General features: G+C 40.3%; 1 protein-coding gene across 10 annotated transcripts in view; it reads left to right on the top strand.

Moving 5' to 3' along the window:
• The window catches only part of CIT (citron rho-interacting serine/threonine kinase), a 174246-nt gene that overhangs the window by 31863 nt on the left and 120469 nt on the right, over positions 1–21914 (top strand). For 9 of the 10 annotated variants that reach the window (XM_049866326.1, XM_049866324.1, XM_049866320.1 and 6 more), the window contains 4 exons: positions 5014–5156; positions 5978–6071; positions 12756–12959; positions 16742–16895. In XM_049866326.1, the coding sequence (XP_049722283.1) occupies positions 5014–5156; positions 5978–6071; positions 12756–12959; positions 16742–16895 (595 nt within the window). The remainder of the gene's footprint in view (positions 1–5013; positions 5157–5977; positions 6072–12755; positions 12960–16741; positions 16896–21914) is intronic. The other variant, XM_049866327.1, reaches the window with a different exon arrangement.

Here is a 21914-nt window from a genome sequence, read left to right as displayed (position 1 = left end):
TTCGTTTCAAACACAACACAGCTGATGGAAATTGCCATCCCAGCACTTGGGGTGTAGATGCAAACACCCAACAGAGAAGCAGCCGCTCCTTCCAAACTGAACACATGTAAGAATTGTCCTTTAATTAGCGTCTGCAGCTGCTGCCATCAGAAGGGACTGTCTCTGTTGGTTTGAAAGTCTTTGCTTTAAAAGATCTAGTCTGTTATAGCTCCAGGCCGGGCTCGGCTGTCAGCTGCTGTGCTTTCTCTGTCCCTCGCAGCGATGTCACATTGTTTAGGGCTATTTCACTAAAGAGCTCTTTTCCCTCTGCCTCTCTCAGCGCCTTTGATTGCCATGCCTTGGTGATCACCATTCCGATGACCTGCAGCTGTTCATTGTGTGCAGGGACCTCTCTCCAGTCCTTGCGAGGGTGGAGGATGGAGGATTGTTGTCTTAGTGCTGATGGACTGGTTATTTTCAAGCCCTTTGTTGTCAACGATCTTGTCTTGCTATGCAGAAAGGCTCCAGGTAGTTATTGAAGCAGCAGAAGTGATGGCTTGTATTAAAGCCAAGTGTTATACCAGGGCATCGCTATGCAGAAACTTAATTTCGTCGCAGTTGGGAGCCACATTGCCTCCACAACCTCATCAGCAGTGGGCCCCAAATACAGTGTTGGGTTAGCTGTATCAGAATCACCCTGGTAGCGCTTTGAAAATGCAGATTCCTGGACCCTATCCGTGGAGCTTGAACTGTGAAGCCTGGGATAAACCCATTGTCCTCCTGTCAGTTCCGACTCATGGCGAACCTGTAAGTTTCAGAGGAGAACTGCTCGTTAGGGCTTTCTTGGCTGTATTTTTTACAGAAAGGAGCCCTGGTGGCACAAAGAATTAAGCACTTGGCTGCTAACTGAAAGGTTGGTGTTTCAAACCCACGCAACTGCCCAACAGGAGGAGGATCTGGCCATCCATAAAGATTACAGCCAAGAAAACCCTATGGGACAGTTCTCCTCTGCCACGTGGGGTTGCTATGAGTCAAAGAGGACTTGACAGCACCTAACAATGACACAAGCTTTACAGAAGCAGCTCTCCGGGCCTTTCTTCTGCAGTACTACCGGTTGGGTTCAGACTGCTAACCTTTAGGTTCGTAGACAAGCACACCAGGGTAGGACCCAGGAATCGTATCTTTAACAAGCTTCCTAAGTGGTGGGGATGAGCAGGAGATGTACTTTACCCTCTCGTACTGCTTTATTATTATTATTTTAAAATGCTTTTTCATTTTACTAGAATGTCAGCTCCATAAAAGTAGGGATTTTTGTCTGTTTTATTCACTGCTGTATTCCTCGTATTGAGAATACTGCCTCGCACATAGTAGGTACTCAGATATTTGTTTGAATGAGTGAGTGTGTGTGTCTTCCTCTTTTTAAAAAGTGCTTCCCAGATGATTGTGATGGGCAGACAGGCTTGGGAAGCCTTGCCCTAGAGAGCTTGCTGTCTTCTTCGGTTCAGTACCACTTTATTTGGAATGAGCGCCTAACTGGGCATCTCTGAGTAGTAAAATTCAGGGATAGAGTCACATTTTCAATCAAAACCAGATGCTGTGAATGGTCTCTCTGGTATGGCCTGGCTGGTGACTTTAGCCTTAATCTATTCATAGTGTCCTGCTGACTCTGGTCTTTGGTTCATAGCAAGTCAACTGGTATGAAGGCTTGAAAACTCTTCATTTGTGACTTTTGATGATACTTTTGGAGCCTCTTCATTTGGTACCACCTTTAAACGTTCGAAGGTATTTTCTGAAAACACCAAGTCCTGGTTCCTTTTCTATGTCTTTAAGCTAAATAGCCTGATGATTGGTCAAGCCCAGGTCAACCACACATGAGCTGTCTTCCCCGTGGGCTCCATTCAGACCAAAATGAGCAGCTGTACTGCATAGGATAGTTCTGGGATACAGGTACCATCTGAGGATAGCCAGGTTTACTGAGTAACTGTCCAAACTCAGTCTTCTAATGGTGTACAGTCGGAATTTTCAGTGTGGTAATCTGGATCCCCACCACCCCCTGTCTGGGTGTCATACTGTGGTGGCTTGCATGTTACTATGATGCTGGAAGCTGTGCCACCTATATTTCAAATACCAGCAGAGTCACCCATGGTGAACAGGTTTCAGTGGAGCTTCTGACTAAGAAGAAACACCTGGTGATTTACTTCCAAAAATTAGCTCGTAAAAACCCTGTGGATCACAGCAGAGTAGTGCCTGATACTCTCCTGGGAGATGAGCCCCCTGGTTGACATGCACTCAGAACACACCGACTAGTGGCCACAGCAATGGACTTGAGCATACCACTGATCGTAAAGATGGCTCAAGACCGGGCTGTGTTTCATTCTGTTGTACACAGGGTCGTCATGAGTTGGCGCTGACTCGGTGGCAGCTAATGCTGACAGCCTGGAACCATGCTGGTGTACCAAGGTTGATGAGTTTCTCTGTAAAGGACCCAGTCTATTTCGAGGTCTGTGATTTTGGCCACATGTTGTGGGACGAGCAGCCTTCAGCTATTCTAATTTTTGTTGCTTGTTTTCTTAATCAAGCCTGGCTTTGAAGAGTGACGACGCTTCAAGGGAAAGTTGCTGGACTCATAGGAAAAACTAATCTCGTTTGGGTAGGGATTTTTAGCTCAGGAAATTGGATCTTCTGGATAGGAGGAAAGAATGTAGGTTTTTGACTTTTAAAAGAATTGTTTATTTTCTGGAATATTTTACTGGTCATTATAAATGGAATCTTTAGGAGTTGCTGCTCAGCATTAAGTAGTGGTCAGTTTCGGAGTCCTTACAAGTTGCCAGTAACTGCTTTGCCTTTGACTTTCTCAGCCTTAAACTTACAAGCTGTTCTGTTTTTCTTTTACTTCTTTAATAGAGCTGGATTAGAAAATTTATAACTGCGATGTGTCGTCATAAATATGCATTGTTCTTATTTTAAGACATTTTCATTCTAAAGGCATGAGCACTTCTGTTATTATCTGTGAATTTCTTTCTTTTTTAGGGGATGTTTAAGACATTTTTAATGTCAATATATATTTAAAACCGACGTACCAATTATAATTCACCCACATATCCAGGGCCTGTGGAGAACAGGTTGGGAGGAGTAGGGGAGCTATAGGCAGCCAGGTGGCTCCTGTGGGCTCCTGCAGGGCTGGGATGAGTAGCTTATGTCAGCTGTGAATTTGGGGGGAATCAAGTATGCATATTAGCTGCTATCCTCCTTAGATACTGCTATTCTTACTAGTTTATAAATCAAAATTTTCAGCAAATGCCAGTGCAGATGTAGCCTTACTCTTCAGATGCAGTCATTCAGTATCTCCAGTTGAATGTCTTCATGTGAATGGAGTAGACACCCAAGTTACATGGAGCCCCCATACAGGACACACAAGTCACTGGCTACTTCAGAGGTCTCTGGTTTGGGATGACTTGGAGCTGGGGAGACTTCCTGGACTCTTTATGGGACCAGCCTGGGGCCTTTTAGGGTATGTGTAGACATTCCAGGTCTGACTATCTAGAGCTTTCTTCTAATTCTGGACTAAAACCCAACAGGAGTTTGAGCAGTGGTGGTGAGAATTCACATCCCAGAGTTGGTTTCTGGAATGTAGTTCTCTGAGAGAGTTAAAGTGTTTTTTTTTTTTTTTAAAGAAGTTTACTTGGGTCTTGTCTTTTTCAGAAAGAATTTGAGACGACTTAAAAGACACTTACGGCATGGCTAATAAAATGGGAAATTGGAACGAAGGGCAGGAGAACCTCAGTCAGGGCTTAGGTCATTGCAGCGATGGTCAAAATAGGTCCCAGCGCCTCGCCAGCCAGTGCAGAAAGGAGCATGCAGTACAAGGAAGGGAAGGGAAGGAATTGAATGGTAGTGGAGGACCTCCTTGGTGCCAGGCACTGTACCAGGCCCGCAGGGGCCTTGTCTTGATCCTCACACAATACTGCAAGAGGGATAGTCCTATCCCCATTTCACAGAGGATAAAGCTGAAAGTCACTGAACTGGCATCCAAAGCCACCCTAGGCCAACTGGCCTCTAAGCCACATGTATATTCAGTAACATCACACCAGGTTATCATCAGAAAGAGTAAAGATTTCAGTTCCCTGGGGTAGGCAGTGTGTTTTTGCTGATCAAAAAACTTACCTCAGGCTTTACTGGGTATTGTTTTTCCAGTTTTTTTTTTTTTTTTTCCTATTACAAACAATTGTAATAACTTACTTTTTCTCACGAAAAAGGGGTCATACTTGATTCTATATAGGATGCCACTTTTTATTATCCTGGATAGCTTTCCAGGGCAGTATGAATGGATCTGGCCCATTTTTAATATCTGCATCATATCTCTTCATTTGGATATGTAATATTTTAGCCCAGTCTCTTACTGACGGATACTTGAATGATTTCCAGACTTTTTTTCCCCTTGTCAAAATGCTGCAGTGAATCTGTTCATCCTCAAACCATTGTCAGTATCTATAAAGTAAATTGTTATAAGTGGAATTATTAGGTCAAAGGGTGTATATTCACATTTAAATTTTTAATAGAGACTGTCAGATTACCCCCCTGTTAAAGAAAAAGATTGTATCACATTTATTGCACACCTCCTGTATTCTGCTGCGTGCTAAGGGTGATACAGAAAGGATGCAAGAGAGTTTGTTAGCCTCCAGGAATTTCCCTCTACGCTGCATACCTAACCTTAGGGAATGTCTGGGGTGTCAACTTGGGTGGGTGGGTGGGCAGCGAGTAGGTGGATTTAATTCAACTCCTCAGGCTTGCCTTGCAAACATTGTGCATGGTGTCTGGGACCAGTCTTTCATTATATGGATTCTCTTGGGTAATAGGTGTAATTTCCTTAGGGCAGAGACCTCATCCTATATAACTTATGATATGTCTTGCACATCTTCATTGCTTTGTGAAGACATTGTAATTACAACACGTCAGGCAGTAGTTGAGGATCTAATTGAGGTGTTTCCTTTTTTTGGGTGTGTGAAGAATTAATAACTTTGGCATTCTATACAGGTCATGGAATATCAGCCCGGAGGTGACTTGCTGTCACTCTTGAATAGATATGAGGACCAATTAGATGAAAACATGATTCAGTTTTACCTAGCCGAACTGATTTTGGCTGTTCGCAGCGTTCACCAGATGGGATATGTACATCGGTAAGTGAGACTCTGGTAGCAAATGTAGAATTTGTGTCATGTAAGAGTCTCTGCAGTAGGGTGAATGGATGAACAATTTCAGCATCAAAATAATGCTCCGTCCAATTTTTATCCAGTCTTACCTGTAACTGGATGAAAGTCAGCTTTCCAGAATGGCAGACACTTCAGCTCGCCTCTTCAATAGTGAAGTAGATTTAGAACTGAAGTGTTGTGAAGTTTGCTTCTAAGAGCTGTTAATGTAGCTACTAAGACTAGGCATTCTTGCATGGGTTCTTTGGGTTAGATGGTAGAAAAACAGATTTTGGTTTGCAGAAGGAACTGGCATACCATGTGAGAGCAGAAGACCTTGGAGTTGTAACTCTGACTGCACCCGTAAGTAATATACAAAGGAGTTCTACAAAGTCGTTAGTTAATAAGTGTTTCTACATGTCCTCACGCATTGGTTTTTTATGTACACCTGAGAATGTTGTGATAATGAAATGATGGCTAGACCAGGAATCGTGAAATCCGGAATAGAATCTTAGCTTTCTGTTGCCTGGCTACATGACCTTGGGGAAGTCGCCTAGATTTTTTTGGCCTTAGTGTCCATAATGTCAAATGTGTGTCTCTATGAGACAATCCACCTAATAACATGTGTTTATTTTATTATTATTATTCGTTTACTTAAATCTGTTCTGCAAAATGTATGCTAATTGATAGGGAGATCCATATAGCAGAATATAAGCAGTAAGTCTTGACAGAATTGATGTTCTGGATTAGCAATTGCTTATTGATTAGAATGGAGAAGACAGCACTAATCTGTGGGCCTGATTTTTTTGCAGAGACGTCAAGCCTGAGAATATTCTTATTGACCGAACAGGGCATATTAAGCTGGTGGATTTTGGATCAGCGGCTAAAATGAACTCAAATAAGATGGTAATGAAATGGAATGAAATCACATAATAGGTGTTATACTGTGGTGCCATAAGCTTGGGAAATACTGAGAGACATGTTGGAGTCGTCTTCTGCCTGTGTGTGAAGTGACTCCATGGGGATGGAGATGAGGCACAGAGCTATTTCCCAGACTTAATTGACCTTGGAACCCTTTTATGTATAATTCCTATTAATACCCTATAAGACATTTTTAGGGATACTCTTAAAGTTTGGTGGGGGGGAAAAAAGGCTTATTTAGTTTTTCCTTCATTTTCCTTGCCTGCTGTAGACTTCTTCTCTGATACTGCCAGTTTTACTTTGAAATATTTTGATGAAGTCTAACCTTCTTTATCTCAAATCCCCTATTTCCCATTCAGCAAAATTGAAATTAATTACCAGAGTATTCAAATGGAATATCATTAAGTGTTAAGAACCAAGTGCTAAAAATGTCATATTCAAGTCTTAGATCTTTGATAAAAATTAAACCACATTCCGCACACTAATCGGGAAAGTAGGAAGGTAGCTATTGACCTCAAGAGTGAGACTACTGTAGGAAAAAGATGATAAAGTAAAAAAAAAATTGGATTAAAAAAATCTTCTTATAAAGTTGGTACGTACCAAAATGTGATCGGTCTAAGAGGAAGTCAACTTTAGTTTTAAGACTTAATTTTACAACTGAGCCACTTAATGACCTGGACATACTTTTAGGAACTTGGGCTTTTTTGTTTTTTTTTTCTCTAGAAAATACTGATTTTAGTTCAAATGCATAAATTAAGAGGTGGGAGCAGCTCTAGATTTGAGAATTAAGTCCTTTCTCTAATGAACAATATGTGAAATTGCCTTTTTTCTTGAGTTCTTCCAAGGAAAAGTGTATTATTAGGTTGACATCAGGAGAAGTCTTGTGGCTGTGTGAGCTCTGCGTTCCAACATCTGGCCTCCCTGTTCAGCAGATCTGAGACCTTCTTGAGATAACTTACTTGGTGTTCAGGCCCTTGGGAAAACAGGCTGCTTATGCTGTCCAAAGTCAGGGTTTTTCAACCTTAGCATTATTATTATTATTCTTTTGTAGGTTATGTTCTTGTAATCTATTTACTTGATCATTAAGAACTATGTTACAGAATCAAAACATTTTATATTTTAAAAATTACTACGTTCAATTCAGAAACAGGCACAAAAACTTAGGTATTGAATTTTGTGGAATAAAGCATAAGGAAAATGTTAGAAACAATGCAGTTTTATTACCTAGGATTAAAAAACTTAATACATTAGTGATATAAATAAACTCATACATCTAGAAATAAATTGAAACATAAATACGTATCCATAGCTTGATAATACAGCCTCAGCACTAATGATATTTTGGATCCCGTAATTCTTCATCATGGGTTGGGGTGACTGTCCTGTGCGTTGTAGAATGTTTAACAGCACCCCTGGCCTTTACCCACTAAGTGCCAGGAGCACCCCCTTCCCCCATTTGTGACAACCAAAAATGTCTCCTGCCATTGTCAAATGTCTCCTGGGGGCAAAATACCCTCTCTTTCTCCCCTCTTCCCAACTGAGAATCATTGTAGTAGATTGAAAAGCATCAGATAGCTAAATAAATTTATAGCCAGAAATATGTATTTGCAATGAAAAAAACCTACTTAGATAACTAGAATAAGATTCCAAGAATATTGTTTGGTAAATAGATGAAAATTAAGAGTAAGGCCTTATCTCCACATCTGCAGTCACTCTCTTCATTGCCTTTGGTGGAGAGACAGGGCTCCTATTCATCTCAGGTTTCTATTTTTTAGTGCTGCAAAATGCCCTTTCGGTTCTTTAATTGTCGCAAGCTTCACTCCAGGCAAGGAGCCTCCCAGAGGTACTCAGGTTTATTTGCAGCTAAAGGCTCAACCCTTGATTATTTTGGTCATGGAGATAAGGCACTCAGTACCACACCCTTGAAAATATCGTACCTCTGCTTCCTGTGGAGAGAGGATCGCCTCTCTAGGACATTTAGGTCCAGAAGGTGCCTAAGCAGATAAGAAAGACTCTTCAGCATTGTTTTAAGTGGACAGGGCCTTATCACAATAAACCAGTTGCCACTGAGTCGACTGTGACTGTGACTCATGATGACTCATGCCTATGGGTGGACTCAAACCTTTCAGTTAGTAGTCGAGGGCATTAACTGTTTGCACCATCCAGGGACTCTTTTTCATGATAAAAGACTAGTAATCTGCAATCTAAATCCTGTAAAGTGTGGATATAGAATTAAAACTAATTTGTTGGTATTTTTGATCAATGGTAGTGGGTTAAACACGCTGTTGTTAGGTGCCATCAAGTCAGTTCCAACTCATAGCAGCCACATGTACAACAGAACGAAACACTGCGCAGTTCTGCATCATCCTCACAACCGTTGTTGTGCCTGAGACCATTGTTTCGGTCACCATGTCAATCCATCTCATTGAGGGTCTTCCTCTTTTTTGCTGACCCTCTGCTTTACCAAGCATGATGTCCTTCTCCAGGGACTGGTCCCTCCTGATAACATATCCAAAATGTGTGATACGAAGTCTCACCATCCTTGCTTCTAAGGAGGCTTCTGGCTGTAACTTCTTTCAAGACAGATTCTTTCGTTCTTTTGGCAGTCCGTGGTATATTCCATATTCTTTGGCAACACCGTAATCAAAGATACCAATTCTTCTTCGGTCTTCCCTATTCACCACCCAGCTTTTGCATGCATATGAGGTGATTGAAAACACCATGGCTTGGGTTAGGCGCACCAGAGTCTTCAAGGTGACAACTTTGCTTTTTAACACTTTAAAGACATCTCTTGCATCAGGTTTCCCTCAAATAGAATGTTTTGTAGGTCTAAAGTAGATTCTAAATGTCTTCTGTTTTGTATTTAATCAAAATATACCATATAAAACATAACACATGTTTACTGAAATTACTGTATATCACTCATTCAAAATCAATCCTTTTTTTCTAACACCCCCAAATATTATCTATGTATTTTGGATATTTGCGAATCATAGCTATGTTGTGTTTTCCATTTTCCACTGAATTTATTTCAAGCTTATTATTCAGAAGCGTCTTTGGAATATTTTTATTAGTAAACACAGAGGCCTAATGATCATACTGCCTAGAGCTTTGGGGTTGAGCTGAGATGTGCCATGACCTGCTGAGTGACTTAGGTTCCTGCTGCACCTTAGAGAGAGAGAGAGAGTAGGAAGAATGGATCCTAATCTGAAATGACAAAAACTAACGGTACCAACCTGTTTCATTCAGCTCTAAGAAAATGGTTTTAAGGAGATTGTAAAAGGAAAGTATGATAGTGATGTTAAGTGATAATCAGCCCCATTTGGCTGTTGGAAACCCAAAGGACAGCCCTTTTTAGATTTTTGTAGGAATGAAATGATTTGATTTCTTTTCTACAAGAGGGACAATGTAGTCAGAATTTTTTTGCTGCTTTTGCAGGTGTATGTTTATGCCTTGGGCAGCTAGATGGGAAAAAAAAATCTTGTTGCCATTGAAATTGGAGTTCTGTCTCCTAGGGACCGTATAGGACAGAGTTTAACTGCCCCATAGCGTTTCCAAGGATGGATTCAAACAGCTGACCTTTTGGTTAGCAGCTGAGCTCTTAACCATTGCAACACCTGGGCTCCAAATGGGGAAAGTTAGGTTTAAATAGTTTTATATTTAAGCATTTTTATGAGGAGGGATTTGGGAGGAGGAAGGCAGTGATTTTCTTATATACTTTTTTCCTAATCTGTTTTTTGTATTTAAAAGAATTTAGGTTAATCCATTTCTTTCTTTCTTTTTCCTACCCCTCCATTTCCCAGAATTTCAGTGGCTCTTCTGCACCCTTGTCATTCTCTTGTCGTCTCTTGCTGTTTCATTTTCTTCCTTGTTAATGTAATGACAATTAGCTAAAGTTTAATAATACTGGAGCCCTGTCAGACAGTGTACTTCAGGAAGGCGGGCTCCTACTGCACGTTCCACTTTTAATATTTTATTCAGAGCAGGTGGTTGAATTGCAACCAGAGGAGATTGAAAGCATGCTGCAAAAATCTTCATCAAAACATGTGAGATTACATGTTGAACAGATTCAGCATGCTTAGAGGCCAGTGACTAATGAAAACTAAGTAGTCATTAATTGTCATTAAAAACCTTTGTTAATTACTATTAAGTACTGTAGCAGGAGATGTACAAAGAGCAAACTGGGGGCTGCTATTTTTCCTTTTACACTTTTAAAATACAAATTAATAATGAAATTTAGAAAATTAGGAAATAATTGAACATATATGTGTATAATCACATAACTGTTAAAAAAACTGTTATGGGGCAAGAATTAGTGGGAGGAGTTGTCTGACCCTCTTTGGTAAGTAATTATGAGTTTGAAAATGAGACATGTGACAATTTATACTATTCAGTTGGATCACTCTGTTATACCTGACCCATGAAGTTCCCATCAACTCTTTGGTTGTAAACAAGTGGCCATGTGAGCTACAAACAAGGAGAACTGAATATTCCTAACAAGTCTCGTGTGGCAAGAACAGAAAACCCAACAGGTGCAAATGATGAATATTTAATGTTAGTGTAGCTATGGTCCTTCAAGGTGATTATTCATAAAGGGTAAGCATTTAATCAACAGTACAGTAGCGTTACGATCATATAGTCAAATCAGTATTTTACGGTTTTATCATTTTGTTATTTAAAAAAAAATCTATGTTCATTGTCAGTATTGAGGGTTTTTACCGTAGCCCTGCAGGTGAATCCTGATAGCATAATGAACTCAGTAACATTTTGTACACACACTAGAGGACAGAAGCCTCGGCTTAGATTTCCCAGCACCAAGGCTTCCCCTTGATTTAACCTACTTTTCAGTTTCTCGAGTTTAAGGCCCTCTATGGTTGTTTTTATGGTTCTGCCTTAGACCAGTTTTTCCCCCTTTATCCCTACTTTTCTCCTTCAACGCAGGTCTACCTGTGTGCTTCTTGGATGACGTGATCATCTAGCTTTCCCAAGTGAAAATCCCATTCTGCGAGGAATCCTATCCTGAGTAGAAATTCCATTGCCCAATTAATGCAGGGGAGGTTTCAGGAATAACAGTATAACGCTGCTTTTGGGGCTTAGGGTTTGGAAAAGCCTATACCACAGTATGGACTTTCGAAAGGGGTGAAGAGAGAAGGAGTAAAAAGAACGAGTCCATTTTCTATATTGAGGGTGTTGTGGGGCTGAGGGATGGACAAGATTAAGATTATAGGCTGGAAGGGTGAGCATGGTGTTCGTCACTGGGGAAAGGAGACTTGTATTGTCCTCTCTAGACATTCATTATCTTTCAGTCCCCAGTCAAATTAAGCAAAGCAAATTTACTTTCTTGATCTAAAGCTAACCTTGAAGGTGTTGGGTCTACCCAGCAAAATCTGTCCGCTTACTTGTGGGCACTTAATATCCTTTAGTAGGGAGAAAGTTCTTTTGCACCATATGAGTGCTGACCTCAGAGAAGTCCATTGACAATGTAGAGTTATTGGATAACTGGTCAACACAGTGTGTGACTGACGTCAGGCCCTCTCTTTCTGTTTTGTTGGGATGAAAGATTAGAGAGGCAGTCCTTAGACTTCAAATTTTATGGCTCTTTAAAACAACTTTGAGGACTGACATGGGTTGCCAGCTTACTAGGTTGCCTAGGAAGTGGTGGGATGGGTTGGGGAAACAAAACCTACTTCTATCATCAGCGTCATTTCAAGAAACAGGACATTTCAACACTGAAGCAGTCAGAAGGACAACTTCTCAGAAAAAAAGACAGTCCTTTAAAAGAAATGCATTTGGCTTTGTAACAAGACCTCCTATATTGTCCTAATGTCCCTCCTCCAAGGTCAGGTAGTTGGTGCCATTGGAGTGCACAGCCCTGGGTTTCTGAAGAGTGGGGAGGGATCACAGCAACAGAGGTGAGGAAAATGAACTCATTAACATTTGGCTCTTGGTGGAAGTTATTTATCGTGTCTTGCCTTGTGGGTGGACCAGTTAAGTAGGAATGTCGATTCTAAATACAGTTTTCCAAATTTTTTAACTAGAGATATGACACATATTTGTAATATTATGTTGCCAGCTAGCTGCTGGTTTTTCATTAGTGGAAGATTAATCTTATAGATTCATCTTTAGAGTTTATTATTTTACTTTTCTCATAAGTAAGAGACGTTCTATCATATCAGTAACCGGTATTGGGAAAGATCTTCCATTCCAGGTATGTGCCCAGTTCTCATTTGTGTTAACAAAGGGTGATGCCATCAGCAACTCTTGCCCCTTTGCCTTTGGATTATATTATGTGCTTTTTTTTTTTTTTTGAACTAATAAATTGTTTACACTTCCTGATGGGGTGCCGCTTGATGGAAGTTTTAAGTGCCTAGGAGAATGATTGTTGTTGTTGATATGTTGATTCCGACACATAGCAACCCTCTAGGACAGAGTAGAACTGTCCCAATCATAGGTTTTCCAAGATGCAGCTGGTGAATTTGAACTGCCGATCTTTTGGTTAGCAGCCTGAGCTCTTAACTACTTCGCCACTGAGCTCTTAACAATTTTGCCACCAGGACTCCAGGGAGAGTAGAAGTCAGTGGTAAATTAGCTTCTGTCTAAAATGTGGCTGTTGGCTATGTAGAGGATAATTGAAAGTTTGCTGCGTTTATTTTATTTATGGGCTTCCAGGTGAATGCAAAACTCCCGATTGGGACCCCGGATTACATGGCCCCTGAAGTGTTGACTGTGATGAATGGGGATGGAAAAGGTGTCTACGGCCTGGAGTGCGATTGGTGGTCTGTGGGAGTGATCGCTTATGAGATGATTTATGGGAGATCCCCGTTCACTGAGGGAACCTCAGCCAGAACGTTCAGTAACATCATGAATTTCCAGGTAATGAACTGTTAGTCGACTTTGAAGTAATACTGAGAAATGTCATTTAAAAATTGTACTAATGAAAGTTTATTTGTAAGCCAGCAGTACTGAATAATAATAGTAGCAAGTACTTGCATAGTGTACAGCAAATGTGGTCCTAAACACTGTTAGTTGTATTTCATTGAATCTTAACTGCCAGTAATTGTAAGACTACACCGTAGTGGTTAAGAACTACGGCTGCTGAGCAAAAGGTTGGCAGTTTGAATCTATCACTTGCTCCTTGGAAACCTTATGGGGCAGCTCTACCCTGTCCTTTAGGGTCGCTATGAGTCGGAATTAACTCGATGGCAACGGGTGCAAAAAAAATTGCTGTCAATTAATCTGATATTTCACCGCTTATAAAATGCATATTGATTTCAAAAGCTGTTCACTGTGAATAAATGTGAATCTTAGAATTAATGAAATGTACTTTATTAACTCAGTTAATTATCAAACCGTGGTTGTTGTTAAGTGCTGTTGAGTTGCTTCCAACTCATAACAACCCTGTGTACAACTGAATGAAACTCTATGCTGTGTTTGAGCCCATTATTACAGCCACTGTGTCAGCCCATCTTGTTGAGCATCTTCCTCTTTTTTGAATACCTTCTACTTTACCAAGCATGATGTCCTTCTCCAGGGTCTGGTCCCTCCTGATAACATATCCAAAGTACACGAGATGAAGTCTCACCATCCTTGCTTCTAGGGAGCATTCTGGCTGTACTTCTTCCAAGACAGATTTGTTTGTTCTCCTGGCAGCCCATAGTATATTCAATATTCTTTGCCAACACCGTAATTCAAATGCATTGATTATTCTTCAGTCTTCCTTATTTGTTGCCCAGCTTTCACATGCATATGAGACGATTGAAAATATGAAGAACAAACGAGTTTGGGGATGACATCAAGGACATCATATGTGAAGAAAGCAAAAGGTCATTAACAAGACAGGAAAGAAAGAAAAGACCAAAATGGATGTCAGAAGAGACTCTGAAACTTGCTCTTGAATGTAGGTAGAGTAGCTAAGGTAAAGGAAGAAATGATGAAATAAAAGAGTTGAACAGAAAATTTCAAAAGACAGCTCGAGAAGACAGATTGTATTCTAACGAAATGCACAAAGACCTGGAGTTAGAAAATGAAAAAGGAAGAACAAGCTCAGCATTTTTCTAACTGAGAGAACTGAAGAAAAAAATTCAAGCCTCAAGATGGAATATTGAAGGTTTCTATGGACAAAATGTTGAATGATGCAGGAAACATCAAAAGAAGATGGAAGGAATACACAGGGTCACTATACCAAAAAGAGTTGATCGACGTTCAACCATTTGCATATGATCGAGAACTGATGAATTGAAGTAATACCAACTGAGATGCTTCAGCAAACAGATGCAATGCTGAAAGGTCTTACTTGTCTGTGCCAAGAAATTGGGAAGACAGCTACCTGGCCAGCCGACTGGAAGAGATCATACTTGTGCCCATTCAAGGAAAAGTGATGCAACAGAATGCGGAAATTGTCTAACAGTATCATTAATATTACATGCAAGTAAAATTTTGCTGCTGATAATTTAAAAGCAGTTGCTGCAGCACATCGACAGGGAACTGTGAGAAGTTAATCATTGCTGATGTCAGATGGGTCTTGGCTGAAAGCAGAGAAAACCAGAAAGATGTTTACCTGTGTTTTATTGACTATGCAAAGGCATTCAACCGAGTGGATCATGACAAATTATGGATAACATAGCCAAGAATAGGAATTCCAGGACACTTGATTGTGCTCATGTGGAACCTGTACATAGATCAAGAGGCAGGCGTTCGAACTGAACAAGGGGATACTGCGTGGTTTAAAATCAGGAAGGGTGTGTGTCAGGATTGTATCCTTCCACTGTACGTATTCAATCTGTATGCCAAGCAAATAATCCAAGAAGCTGGACTATGTGAAGAAGAACAGGGCATCAGGATTGGAGAAAGACTCATTAAAAACCTACAATTTGCAGATGACACAACCTTGCTTGCTGAAAGTGAAGAGGACTTGAAGCCCTTGCTGATGAGAATCAAAGACCACAGCCTTCAGTATGGATTACACCTCAACATAAAAATTCTCACATCTGGACCAATCAACAAGATCATGATAAACAGAGAAAAGATTGAAGTGTTGAGGATTTCATTTTATCGGATCCACAATTAACGCCTATGGAAACATAGTCAAGAAATCAAAAGACCCATTGCATTGGGCAAATTTGCTGTAAAAGTCCTCTTTCATGTTTTAAAAACCAAAGATGTCACCTTGAGGACTAAGTTGTACCTGAGCCAAGGCGTGGTATTTTCAAACTGTAAAACCAAAACCAAACCCTTTGCTTTCAAGTCTATTCTGACTCATAGCAACCCTATAGGACAGAGTAGAACTGCCCCGTAGGGTTTCCAAGGAGCAGCTGGTGGATTCAAACTGCTAACCTTTTGGTTAGCAGCCTGAGTTCTTAACCAGGGCTCCAGCTTTCAAACCATAGTAGGTATTACTATTTTCATTTTACAGATGAGGAAGCTTAGGCAAAGAAAGGCTAAATAATTTGCCCAAAATAACACAGGTAACCTGGTTTGATACTTCACCATACTGCTGCTTAATACTATCTATTGAATATGATAGTAAAATTGAATAAGAAAATGAATTAGAAATACAGTTATGTGTATATATATATAGCATATATGTAGTAGAATTAAGACTATTTCCTATCAGCTGTATTTTCCTGTACATTAAGTTTATTTTTTAAAGGCTATAATATGAATATTATATATATAATAAATATATATTTTTGTCTTTCTGGAATACATAATACGTATTTTTATGTGTCTAATTGTTATTTTTGACTCTTCTCTTGAATTAAAGTTTCCCTTTAAATAACTCTGGGGGAGAATTTATTGCCTTCATTTTAATTCACTCATTCAATAAAAATGTATTTAGGTGCTCTTTTGAGAATTTATGTATATGGGATCAAACTGACAACAGCAACTAGAAAGGTTAGATAGGAAACTTAGGGGGCAGTGAGTTTACGTTAATGGGGAGGAACATTTTGGAAACGGAGAGTGAGAATGGTTGCACAACTTGAAGGATGTAATCAATATCACTGAATTGTCTGTGCAGAAATTGTGGGATCAGCGTACGTTCTGTTGTATATATTCTCAACAACAACAAGAACAAAAAAATATAAAATAAAAAAAAATGTGTTTAGCACCTACTTTGTGCCAGGTACGGTTAGGTTTCCAGGTTTAGTGATAAGAAAGAGAGGGTCTTCTCTGCCTTCTTTCTCTTTCATCATGAATAAATTACGATACTGTGTGTTGTGCAGATGTGGAGATCGGGGGTGCATGCAGGAGGGAGAGAGAAGGAAGAGGAGCTGGACAGGGAAGGAAGGGTGGGGATGCGGGGGTGGAGGGAGTAGAGCTTGGTTCAGGCAGAGAGCAGAGTGATTTCTTCAAGGAACTTTAAATAACTCATTATTGTTGGGATCGAGAGTGTAGGGAAATGAGACGGGAGAAAGAAACAGGGGCTGTGAAGGACACTGAACTCCAGTGAAGGAACTGGGCCTATTGCTGTGAACAGGCCATCTATTTTGGTAATATGCTTTTGGTCCAAAGTTAAGAGGGTGCAAAACCTGCTTCCTTTAAAAAAAAAAAAAAAAAAAAAACTTTGCATGGATAAAAGTACTTTTTTAACTTTGGGACATGAAAAGCTGAATCATTGCTGAGGAAATAATTATTATTATTTTTTTTTGGAACAGCGGTTTTTGAAGTTTCCAGGTGACCCCAAAGTTAGCAATGAATGTCTTGATCTGATTCAGAGTTTGTTGTGTGGGCAGAAAGAGAGATTGAATTTTGAAGGCCTTTGCTGCCATCCTTTCTTCGCTAAAGTTGACTGGAAGGACATTCGTAACTGTAAGTAGAGCCCCGTTCCTTAAACATTTAAGAGTGATCTGAAATAATTCTGGCCCAAAGAAGCAGATACAAATTACATAAATAAAGTATAAAACCTAGCCCAGTGCCGTTGAGTCGATTCCGACTCAGAAATAAAGTATACATGACTTAAATAAGGGCTTTAGTTATCTATGGGAGTTGAAAAGCCTACTAATGTAGCTATCTTTGAGTAATAACTGTGCTTTAAAACTGCTTGCATAGGACTGGGTCATTCGTCAGACTCCAAGTTTGCATGGCCTTCAGAACGTTATCACAGTTAAGTTAGAGGCATGGATTCATGGAGTCAAAGGTTGTCCCTTGGTTTCTTAGTGACCTAGTGCTGCGATAACAAAAAACACTACGTACAAATGAGTGGCTATAAAGAAAAGAAGTTTATTTTCTCACAGTTCAGGAGGGTGGAAGTCCAAATTTAGGGTGTGGGCTCTCAGGGAAGGTTTTTTTTTTTTTTTAAACCCTTTCTACATGTAGTAGCTGCCAGCATTCTGTGGCTTATAGACACATCTGTCTCCATTGTGACATGATGTATTCCTCTCTGTGTCTGCATTCCTTTTTATAAGATACCACTCAGAAGTGATTAGGTTTAGGGTTCATCCTACTCTGTCATGACCTCATTAGCATAATTGAAAGAAAACCCTATTTCCTAAGAGGATCACACCCACAGGTACGAGAGAGAGAGCTTCAACACATATTTTGGGGGGCTACAATTCAATTCACAACACTTGGATTGGCAGCGTTTCTCTCCAGAGGAAAAGTGGACCTGAGTATTTCATTTACTCTCACGTGATAAAAAGCAGGTAGTCGAAGGATTGTTTTTAGTGTTGAAAAGGATCCTCCGGTCCAGCTATTTCATTTACAAATGAGATAAAAAAGACTCAAAAGAGTTTAGACAGCTGCCAGGGTTGCTCTGCTCCTGCAGTAAAACCATAAACGCCTCCTTGTGTTCATTTGTTTCCTTCTCCACAAACACGTAAAATCGATAATGTATCCGCACAGCAGATTTGTGTCTGCATCACTTTGAAATCAATTGGTAGGTAGTGCAAACCAAATTAATTTATTAAAAACAAAGATCTGATTTGTTATCAACAAAACCAAAATAATTTTTTTTTTTTTTTAAATTTTTCAAACGGGTAATTTTTTAAAATCTTTTCATCTTTTGATCACATGTGATCGATCTAATGCCCTGGCAGAATGATCAACACAGACCGCAGCAAGCATGGAAGCGGTTGGCCTGTTTGAGTGTGGTGGGGGCAGATGGGAAAATGGAACCAATTTCTAGATGTCAAAACTAGGCTTCTAATTGGATCTCTGTTGCTGCTTGCACATTTAGCTGGGAAGTTTGAGTGCGGTTCAGGTCCAGTATTGTCCAGTTGACGGAATCCTGTGTGGCACAGTGGTGAAGTGCTTGGCTGCTAACCAAAAGGTTGAGCAGTTGAAACCCAATAGCCGCCCTGAGGGCGAAAGATATAACTGCGCTTCTTTTTAGACTACAGCCTTGGAAACCCTGTGGGGGCGGTTCTACTCTGTCCTATAGGGTTGCTATGAGTCAGAATCCACTCAGCGGCAACGGGTTTATTGTCCAGTTCAAAACCATTTTGATGGTTTCTCTAATTCCTGCTGAAATGTTTAAGTAGGCAGCATTTCCGTAAATATGTCTTGTCAAATTTTTTCTTTTGGTAGTTACATTGCTATATTTTTCTAATCTTTAGGCATCAACTCCCAAATTTCCATGATTCAGACCTTTTATCCGGTCATATATTTTCTCTCCAGTCTTCCTCTTTTGCTTTTGGAAAGAATACAGTTTCTTTTAGATGCTGTTCCAGTACTTAATATTATCTTCCTTTTTTACATCTGTAATCTTGAATAAGCAGTTAATTTTTTTTTATGCGTGAACCTGCTGGTTATGTCCAACAGTATATCTGTACTTGAGTCAGTGAATGGTGATTAATTACCTAAGTAATTTTATTTTGGGTTTCAATAAACCCTGATGTTGTTTTTGATAATATGTCAGAATTTCAAGATTATTTTGTTCTAGTCTTTTCCTTTCAACATGTGTTCAGGTTTTAGGCTTATTGTACTGAAGTGTCACTACTGTTGTGTAAATTACATAGCACACGTAGAGGATACGTATCAGTGTCGAGTGTGGTTCAAGCTGTCCATGATGAGGCTCATCTTTTGAGAAGCCATGGTTCTCTTTGGGATGGGATCACTTTGTGATGGGTCACTGTAGCCTTGATAATCTTCAAATCTTCATATACGTTACCTTCATACTTGCTTCACTGTGTGTTTGGTGGCTATCTACTTAATTTTTCCTAGTAAATAAATACCTATTTAATTTTTCTTTATCATTAATACATATTCCCCCCCTCCCATCAGCATCAGGGAATTCTCACCCAGCTGAATCCTGATCTTAAAAATCTCAAACTTGATGGTTTTTGTTGACTTCCAATTCTCAATTGGCTCTAAAGAGTCAAGAAATATGTTTGCTTTTTCTTTTGTTTTTAATTCTTTTAACTTTTAAATAAACTTTTAGTTTTGAAACAATATTAGATTTAAAGAAAAGTTTAAATAAAGATGGTACAGAGAGTTCCCACATGCTTTTCACCTACTTTAATGTTAATGTTTTGTATAACTATATCATGTTTGTCAAAACTCAGATTTTTCTTTTTTATTGTACTTTAGACGTAAGTTTACAGAGCAAACTAGTTTTCCATGAAATAGTTAATACATATATTGTTTTGTGACATTGGTTGCTAACCCCACGACATGTCAACACTCTCCCCTTCTTGGCCTTAGGTTCCCCCTTACCAGCTTTTCTGTCCCTGCCTGCTGTCTCGTCTTTGCCCCTGGGCTGGTGTGCCCATTTAGTCTTATTTTGTTTTATGGGCTTTCTAATCTTTGGTTGAAGGGTGAACCTCAGGAGTGACTTGATTACTGAGCTGTAAGATTGCCTGGGGGCCATACTCTTGGGGTTTCTTCAGTTTCTGTCAGACCAGTAGGTCTGGTCTTTTTTTTGTGAGTTAGAATTTTGTTCTACATTCTTCTCCAGCTCTGCCCGGGACCCTCTATTGTGATCCCTGTCAGAGCAGTTGATGGTGGTAGCCAGGCACCATCTAGTTGTACAGGATTCAGTCTGGTGGAGGCTGTGGTAGTTGTGGTCCATTAGGTCAAAACTAAGATTAATTCTGTTTTGGTACATTATTATTAACTAAACTTTGGACTTTATTTAAATCTTGCACATTATCCTATTAATGTACCTTTTCCCCTTGGTTCTGGGAACCAATCCAGGTAAAAGAAAAAAAAAAAAAAACCCATTGCCTTTGAGTTGATTCCAACTCATAGGAACCCTATAGGACGGAGTAGAACTGCCCCCAAAGGGTTTCTAAGGAGCGCCTGGTAGATTCAAACTGCTGACCTTTTGGTTAGCAGCCATAGCTGTTAAACACTACGCCATCAGGGTTTCCCAATCCAGGGTACTATACTACAATTAAAATGTTAGCTTTTGATGGGACTAGCCCTAGCTTGGAGTCCATGGGTGGTGCACATGGTTAAGCACTCGATTACTAACTGAAAGGGTGGCAGTGGTTTGAACCCATCCACGAGTACCATGGAAGGTAGGCTTGGTGATGTGCTTCTGAGAGGTCACAGCCTTGAAAACCCTGTGGAGCAGTTCTACTGTGCACAGATGGGGTTGCCATGAGCCTGAATGGACTTGACAGCAACTAACAGCAATATCAACAACAGCCCTACCTTAGATACTTAGTGCAGCTCAGCCAGTGGGTAGGCCTTCATGCCCACTGAGGATTGAAAGCACCATTTTCTGGAGGTTCTGTGGTGTTCCTGACTATACAGGGAACCATGGTATTGATTTCAGTGTTTCCTAGCAGATTTTTCTGTCTTTGACCAACCTCTGATCCCTGCATATTTGACATCAACTCAGGGTTTTGGGACTGAAACATTGCTTGACTCCATGATATTTGGAGTGTTGAACTAGCTAACTCTAACATAAATTGTGCCTTTGTCCAGTCTTACTTTTCAGAAACACATGTTGAGTGGCTTTCATCAACTAAAACATTTGAAGTTATTAAGTTTCCCAAGTTCATGGTTGCTGATTAAATGTGGTTCCAGGCTGTTGAATATTTCCACTTTTCCACAACATGAGATTGTCCCTTGATGAAAGCAACATTAGCCTCTCTGCTGTTTCACCCCTAATTCTTCTTTTCCTTGTTGTAACCAGTGAAAGGAAGTACTGCTTAACACAGCAGGTAATAATCTTCAAAAACTCATTATCTCAGGAGGTGGTCCTGGCAGGGTACATAAATTTAGTTTAAGAAGGGTCTGGACAAATTTATGAATGACAGAACTGTGAGTGGCTACGGAGAGAAACTAGGACATGCCTTGGCTTTGACACTGAGGTCACAGAGCATCTGAGCCCTCCTGGGTCCTGCCCCTTGGGGTTGCTGTGGGTAACACCACAGGATCAGGGATCTGACCCAGTTCGGGCAGGCTTATTCTCCCAGCAAGTCAGAAGCTCTGTGATGAGTTACTGCCTCACTCATGGGTCGCTAGGCATCCATTACCCTGATGTTTCACCCGATCATATGTAAGGATGGGTTTTCAGCTGCTTATTATTATCATCATTTCAAGATTGCAGTTCCAAGTTTCAGTAGGGGGGCTTTTTGAAGCGTACCAGCTGTCCTGGGCTGTGCAATTCTGGTGATGTTTCAGATGCCGAGCAGGAGTCTGGTTGTACCCAGCCGGATTTTCTGGGCTTCTAGAAAGCTGAAGCCAATCGAAGCTTCTCTTGCATGCCTTTAGGCTTATGCCTACCGGCATCGAACACCTGCTCGCATCAGTGGAAAGCTTGGCTATCTGGTGCTCTCTTCTAGTCACACCTTTTGAAATATCTTGCCCCGGAGGCGTAGTGATATCAATGGAACTAGCATGCTTGCACCTTTCATCCAAGACCGTGATGTCTAGACA

Source organism: Elephas maximus, chromosome 22 (assembly GCF_024166365.1).
Source record: "Elephas maximus indicus isolate mEleMax1 chromosome 22, mEleMax1 primary haplotype, whole genome shotgun sequence".
In the NCBI taxonomy this organism is placed as follows: Eukaryota; Metazoa; Chordata; class Mammalia; order Proboscidea; family Elephantidae; genus Elephas; species Elephas maximus.
Note: the sequence above shows the minus strand (reverse complement) of the source record. Positions and strands in the feature narration are given on the sequence as shown.